General features: G+C 40.7%; 1 protein-coding gene across 1 annotated transcript; it reads left to right on the forward strand.

Annotated features, from left to right (window-relative positions):
- Window positions 1-1315: 1315 nt before the first annotated feature.
- Window positions 1316-4343, forward strand: cdab (cytidine deaminase b; the record flags this gene model as incomplete). Its single annotated transcript, XM_080778949.1, has 4 exons — window positions 1316-1586; window positions 3560-3671; window positions 3916-3973; window positions 4203-4343. 4 exons carry the CDS (start codon window positions 1316-1318, stop codon window positions 4341-4343), a joined length of 582 nt encoding a protein of 193 aa, XP_080635075.1.
- Window positions 4344-7802: the final 3459 nt, after the last annotated feature.

Genomic DNA, 7802 nt, shown 5'->3' on the forward strand with positions numbered 1-7802 from the left:
AGGTGATTATTTTGTTTGGAAGCAACCTGCTGCTGCCTCCATACTGTGCCAATTCTAAACAGCTGGTACACATGGGCTGTTGAGTGATAGTCAATGAGCACTTCCAAACTCCAGCACTTCCTAAGAATTTCAGAATAAAAGTAAACCAAACATGCACCTGCAGGAGTTTCAAAATAGAGGATACGCTTAAAATGAATGGTACATCGAGTGGCAAAGCAACATGCAAAGTGAGTTTAACATTGTTTAATGCAATCAGACAGGACTTTTCTGTGTGGATGTCTGGGCTGTCAAGGGCAGAAAGTAGTTTTTAGCCACTCAGTAGGCATTCCTGCATAACTTCCTTCCTGGTTTGATGATGATGTCACATGCATACCCTCTATAAAGGGCACCCAAAATAAGCAACATAAACAACAAATTAACTAATTTAAGTTAAAACACCAAGTGTCACGACACCCATTACAGAATGTAATGCACAATCTATCTCTGTAAAGCGCCTTGGATAAAGGCGCTATATAAATGGATAAAGGCGCTATATAAATGCACCATTTACCGTTTTGACCTTCTCCATGCATTATGCATGACTCAGGCACCCCTGGAGCATTGACCTCTGACCTCTGGCTCAGAGGTGTGAACTCTAGATACCTGCTAAAGGTGTTCCGGTACCAGTTTGGTAAAAGCTGCCTCCATGCTGGTATCGGTATATCCATTCCAATCCACTTTATTTATAAAGCACTTTTCAAGGTTTACAAATAAGTGCCGTCTGTATACGGAATGTTAGAAAGCTAAAAAAAAACACACACTAATTTAGTCGACTAAAATCATGTGATATTTAGTCGACTAAAACTATACACCACAACATTCAAGGTGACTAAAATGTGACTAAAACTAAAAACAATAACAGACTATGACTAACACAAAAAAACAAACAATATGTGCTGCCAAATACAACACTGCTCAGTAGAGCACACACACACACACACACACACACACACACACACACACACACACACACACACACACACACACACACACACACCCCATTTACTCACAAAGCCTGGAGAGGCAGGTCGGAGGTATTACTGAGAGAGAGAGAGAGAGAGAGAGAGAGAGAGAGAGAGAGAGAGAGAGAGGCAGAGAGAGAGAGGCAGAGAGAGAGAGTGGCAGAGAGAGACAGAGACAGAGAGAGAGAGACAGAGACAGAGAGAGAGGCAGAGAGACAGAGAGAGAGAGAGAGACAGACAGAGTCACACAGAAACAGAGAGACAGTCAAACACAGAACAGAACAGAACAGACTGAGAACCAAATAAACAGCAGCATGGACCAGTCATTAATGCAGCAGGTCCAGTTGAGAAGGGATTCGATGCTCACTAGTCCCACCACCAGCTCCAGTACCACCAGCTCCAGTACCATGGACCACCACGGCCCCTCGGCAGGGCCCGGGGGGCTGCCTGGCCCGGTGCCCCATGAGGACCGGATCCAGAGACTGATCCACTGCTCCCTGGAGGCCAAGCAACACGCCTACTGTCCCTACAGCAAGTTCAGGGTGGGAGCGGCGCTGTTGACCCACGACGACCGGGTGTTCACCGGTAAGGTTCTGTTCTGTTGACCCACGAGACCGGGTCAACCCCGGTAAGGCCCGTTGTTGTTCTCTGGTACAGTTTACTGTATAGGCATTTAGGCAGACGCTCTGAACCCATTAGGTTGGTGTTTTAACTTTGAAGCATTATGTTATGCTTTATCCATTGATCCAAAATAGCAGATCTACAAGCTCATAGCTTCGGCACTGAGTGCCGAAATAATTAATTTCCAATCTCCCTCAATGTCTGACATAAACATCTACATTTTGTTGATATACAGAAATAATACCAAAGGCATATTATATTCCTAATTATTAATTAATTATAAGATTAATTAGACCATCAGCCTGCCCTATAGGCCTATAAACTTTGGCTATTTTCAAAAGATTGTAATACATTTTATACATACGATACCTTATGTTACATATGAGTACTTTTACATGTTTAGCCTACTTTAAGTAGGTACAGTACAGATGCAAAGTAAATACAGGATGAGATCATTTTTCTTACAAAACACACAAGCCCTAATCATTATCTTGAGCGGATCTTGTTCAAGTTCTGTGTTAATGATTACTGATATGGAAAAACAAACCCACCATTTCGTCTCATTTCACTGAACGAGGACTGTTCAGAGTCCAGTTGTCTTTTAGCATGAAGGCCATTTGAGTGTTTGATTTTTATTCTTATTTGGGCTCACCTCCTGAAACCTGTGTAGCACACTTTAACTTCTTTACTCCTGTAAACCTGCCTTATTTATTTTTACCTTTATTTAACCAGTAGAAAACACATTGATGACGGAGTGTGAACTGGCCAAGAGGCAGAAACAAAATTACACTTCAATGCTACACAGTACATTTCAAATTTCAGCCAAATAATCCATCCATGAAATACCTCAAGAAACCTATAGTACAAACTTAAGTAAGTATACAACAAATCTCCAACAATGGTACACTAACAAATTGTGAGTACTGTATATACACAATTTTAAAACAGGAAGAAATAAATATAAGGACCTATGCAAAGGCTAGTAGACTACACGTCCGAACATGTGCAGGTGTTGGACTGTACAAAATAAAGCAAGACAATTTGCGACAATAAAGTTGATGAATATAAATATTCCACTGTTTGTAGCATGCGTATTATTCCATGGTTTGTTCTTGCTTACTGTAAATTGCTCTGGATTAAGAGCGTCTGCCAAATGCCTAAAATTGTAAATAGTATTGTTGTTTTAATGTTATTTCATATATTTTTTTAATTAAGGTTATAGCTTCTTTGCCAATGATCATCACATTTTTTGTATTGAAAGACATAATCATCACATTATCTTAGGATATCTCTCGATCATTTATAGCCTTGAACTATAGTGACATTTTGCCATTGCTTTTTCATTGTTGGGCAGCTCTCCTACTGTACACCTGTCGCCTGTACTGTACTGTAGGTGTGCAAAAACCTTGCTTTTTAGTCATTCCCGTCGTCAAAAAACATCTGTAAATCTGTCACATTGCCAAGACAAATATTGTAAACGGAAGACAGTTCGCCTTGAGTTGTGAAACGTTTAGCTTTATGTTTGACCTGTTAGTTATGTCACAACGCATCAAGTCTTTATGTTTGACCTGTTAGTTATGTCACAACGCATCAAGTCTTTATGTTTGACCTGTTACTGTATGTCACAACGCATTAAGTCACTGTTTACTCAGGCCTGAGTCAACCAGACCGTTGCTTTGGCGGCCTATCGGCACGTGCGGCTGTTTGTCAACCGATGTTCTCAGACATTTGTCCCCTTTGTGACGTAATAGTTCAAACATAAAGCTAAACATTTCACAACTGAAGCCAAACAGTCTGGCTCCGTACTGTACCCGTCCTGTGTTTCATCATACTGTATACCTCTTGCTACTTTAGAATTTCAATCCTGAAAAGTAAACAGTTTAGGACATCATTTGATCAACAGATTATAATGTTACAATATGTGTGTCTTCCGACAGGTTGCAACGTGGAGAACGCGTGTTACAACCTGGGCATGTGTGCCGAGAGGAACACCATCGCCCACGCCGTCTCGGAAGGCTACCGAAGTTTCAAGGCCATCGCAATCGCCAGGTATAATATAATTATGTCCTCCTGCCTCAGCCATAATAATTATGATATGGATATAATTATAATATTGATACTAAGGATGTTCCCCATCACGTTTTTTTGGCTCCCGATACGATTCTGATCATTTGTAAATGACGTGATCGGCCCCCGATTTCCGATCACGTGATCGGGACAACTCTATTTCATCATACATTAGGAGCACACATGTGTTTTACATGTAATTTTCTTGTCATATTTTTTCTTGTAGTGACCTGAATGACCAGTTCATCTCCCCGTGCGGCGGCTGCAGGCAGTTCATGAGAGAGGTATGGTTTCAAAGTAAATCATTACTTCTCTGGTGTCATTTTGAAACCGGGTGTTCTTACAAAACAAACACACACACACACACACAGAGAGCCCTAATCTAATCATTATCTTGATCAGATCTCATGTTTTTCACAACCATCGTTAATGATTAGTCAGGGAAGACAGACCAACCGTTTCATCTGATCTGAACTAAATGTTTACTTATTTTTCTTTCATTTTAACCTCCAGTTCGGTTCTAGCTGGGAGGTGTACCTCTCCAAGCCCGACGGCTCCTACGTCAAGATGGACGTCAGTGAGCTTCTCCCCGTGTCCTTTGGTCCGGAGGACCTGTCCATGAAGAAAGTCTTCAACATTCCCAACGAATACTGAGGCTATATTATGAATGAACGCCATGCATTCAGACGGGGGGGGGGGGAGGATTCTGGGAGATCCTAGCCATTCTGCAAAGCGACTCGTCGTGAGCTCGTAGATTGTCAATTCTCCGGTGAAGAGGGTTTAGTGGGGGAAAAGGAAGGGGGCCTATAGTACAGACCCATGGGGTACTACTTAGGGTTCAGAACCCTAAGAGTAGTTCACCCAAAAAAGCCAATTATTTTCTATCAATTACACACATCCCTAAAATGCTTACTGTATACAGTAACTCACTCTGGATTACGAGCGTCTGCTAAAAATAATCTCCAAGCTTTCACAGCTTGGTTGGGGGTGTGTAGTAGTAAGTTACTTTGGGTGAACTACTGTACCTCCTAAGTGGTCAAAGTGTCATGTGAACATGCACGCTAAAGGTGCATTAATAATGTATTTAAAAAGGTATGCCAAATGTTTGTTCTTGTATGACAAGTCGAGTGTAAATAGTGTCACATTATCATACTGTATTTAACTGCCGTGTCAATTGTTACTGTATATTGGCGACTGCATGGGTAAAAAAATTGTGCCTTATTGAATTCTTGCTCTGATTCCATACAAGACTCGGCATGAATACAGTGTTGCTGATTTTACATTTTTATTTATGTGTTACAGAGAATGTGGGTAAAATTTTAATAAATATCAAAGCTGATCTTCATAATCTTTATCGTCATAATTTCATAAATATACTGTAAAAAACCGTTTCAAAGCGGCTCCTTTTTTCTTTTTTTTTTCATAACCGTTTCAACCTGGAGACTTTAACTGGGATCATTCACTTTCATAAGTCACAATACTCTCCAACAATTGGCATTGAAACAAACATTCAAAAAGACACACAAAAGATTCATTAAGTTATAATAATCTACTGTCTGGCAGAGTATTATCCACACAGACTCACAGTCATTCAGTGACGGGTCAAAATGAGACAATTAAAAAAAAAAAAAAGTTGATTAATTATGTTATACAGTGCAATTCACCTTTTATTACCGAGGCTTGATCTAAGTTATGGTCATGCAGTGAGATTTGCAACGGTTTAAGTACAGTTTTCAACCCATTTCATATCAAGGCCCACTTTCTATTCTGCAACTGAGCCACGGAACCAACCGTTTGATGACATCTAGCCTCTCGGACCCGAAACTTTAGTTGTTGTTGAATTAAGCAATATTACACGAGAGGGTGTGGTTTAACGTGATTATTGCCACGACAGTGACGCGGTCAGGAACGAGACGTAGTCGAGTTCCGCAAGCATCACTGAAGTGGTAATAATCACGTTAAAAACCACACCCTCGAGTGTAATATTGCAATTATACAACAGTTACCATTAAAACTAAGAAAACATATTTTTTTTAATGACAGATGTAGTCACTACGACCACAATCTAGCTAGCCTAAATCCATCAAGTTTGCTAGCGCTCTGGGAGAACAGAGCAGCTGAATTATTTGTTTTGATTATAGGTGGTGAACGGTGCTGGTTTGAACCACGGCTAGAAGGCTGTTTCAACCAATCAGATTGCTTCCTCAAAACGACCTGCTGTATAATAGGATTCTGTATTGATGATGTGGTACCATTATAGGATATGATAACAGGCAAATGTCTCTACACGCTAATTGTGCAGACTTCTTGTAAATTAGGCAATGAAGATGTTTAACAATTTAACTCTTGTACGGACGGGTCCATTTGGTTTCATTTTACGCTCTTAAGAGTTACAGATCTATCCAAGGGTCCATTAGGTTACCAACTCTCCATCATTTAGCTGGGGGGGGGGGGGGGGGACACCACTTGGAACCCCACTGGTGGTCCCCGCACCACTGGGTGAAAACCACTGGTTTAAGGGCACCGAGAATGAAAATAAAAACAACTAAAAACTAAAAGAATGTGGAACAGAGAAGCATTCCCCGATTCCGACGCAGACAGTGAACAGTGAACGAATGGAAATGAAATGACAGGGGTGTGGTGGAGGGCAGGCGAGAGTTCTGCATGTTCATTCTCAAACGCAATATTATACCTACGAACTGATGCAACTTGGCCTGAGTGACAAGAAAACCCTATTTAACGGTATAGCTTGACCGCCAGCATTTTCAGGACAAAAGACAAAAAAATCTATACAGTTTACAATGATTTCCATCCATGCCCCGCTCCTCCAGACATGTTTTAAAGTACCAGTATGTGAAGAAGAATGCCACGTTCATCATTAATAAGTGTTCTCTGTTGTGAATGTTCATTTTTCAGGAAATGAAAAATATACATTTTTCAGGAAATAAATAAAACGAAGCAACACAGCCTCATCAAAGTTGGTGGTGTAACGTTATATAATATATTGCCAATGACTTCCATGAGAGGGGGAGAGGTGGTGGAGTTAGTTGTTTTAGCAGACAGTTTGAGGGTCCAATGGAGTTAAGAGGTTTTGTCCAAAGCACTTTTTTACTACTTTCCATTGGTACAATATTTTTGAAACAACACACAGACGTAAAGGGTGTTCAATAGCACCGATTTATGCCAACAAAAATCTGGAGGGCGGATGAGGGCTTGGCTGAGACTTATCCGCGCAGCGTTTCGGAGTATGGGGTCAGACTCCCATTGGCTTAGGCGACGTTTCAGAGAGTATGGGTTCAGACTCGGGCCAGCCAATCAGTGACTATAGGTCAGCGCAAAGGTCCTCATAGCCAACAAGCAGCGATCGTAATACAAGCCGGGGTTTCGACCTGGCAAAAATACTTAATATTTTTAACGTGGCTTCCCCCATTATAAAAAAGTACAAATAATCCCTGGTGGAAGGAGCTGGAAGCACACACTACTCTTTCACCCACAATGGAGGGGAAAAAAATGCAAATATAAAATTTCAGCCTGTGGGAAATTTACATACAGGACCACAATATATATATCTTTTTTTTGTGGAAGCATGTTGAAGCTGCACTACAGTATGGAACTTTCATCTTCTACCCCGGATATGAATCCGGTTTCAAGTGTGTGTTTGTGTGTGTGTGTGTGTGTGTGTGTGTGTGTGTGTGTGTGCGTGCTAGTAATACTTGATTACATACTATACATGTGACCAGATTTGACTGAGAGCCTGCCATCGCTCAACCTCCAGCTTTTCACCAGAGCAGATTTTTTTTTTTTTTAATCCAAAATGAGTTAATAGCTCAGGCAGACTCTTCACATACTAGAGCACGTCTGAAATAAGTGTCAGAGCTGAAATTTACATGTAAATATGAAATAAATGCCCAAACATGTAGCTATAGGTGTAATGTTAGAGACCACAGAAGACATGTACAATATGAAATGAATGCTTAAACATGTAGCTATAGGTGTAATGTTAGAGACCACAGAAGACATGTAAATATGAAATAAATGCTTAAACATGTAGCTAGGTGTAATGTTAGAGTCCACAGAAGTGAACCTTTCAAGCCTGTTTTCTCAACTCTCTGT

Source organism: Protomyctophum bolini, assembly GCF_963924005.1.
Source record: "Protomyctophum bolini genome assembly, chromosome: 2".
NCBI classification, from domain to species: Eukaryota; Metazoa; Chordata; class Actinopteri; order Myctophiformes; family Myctophidae; genus Protomyctophum; species Protomyctophum bolini.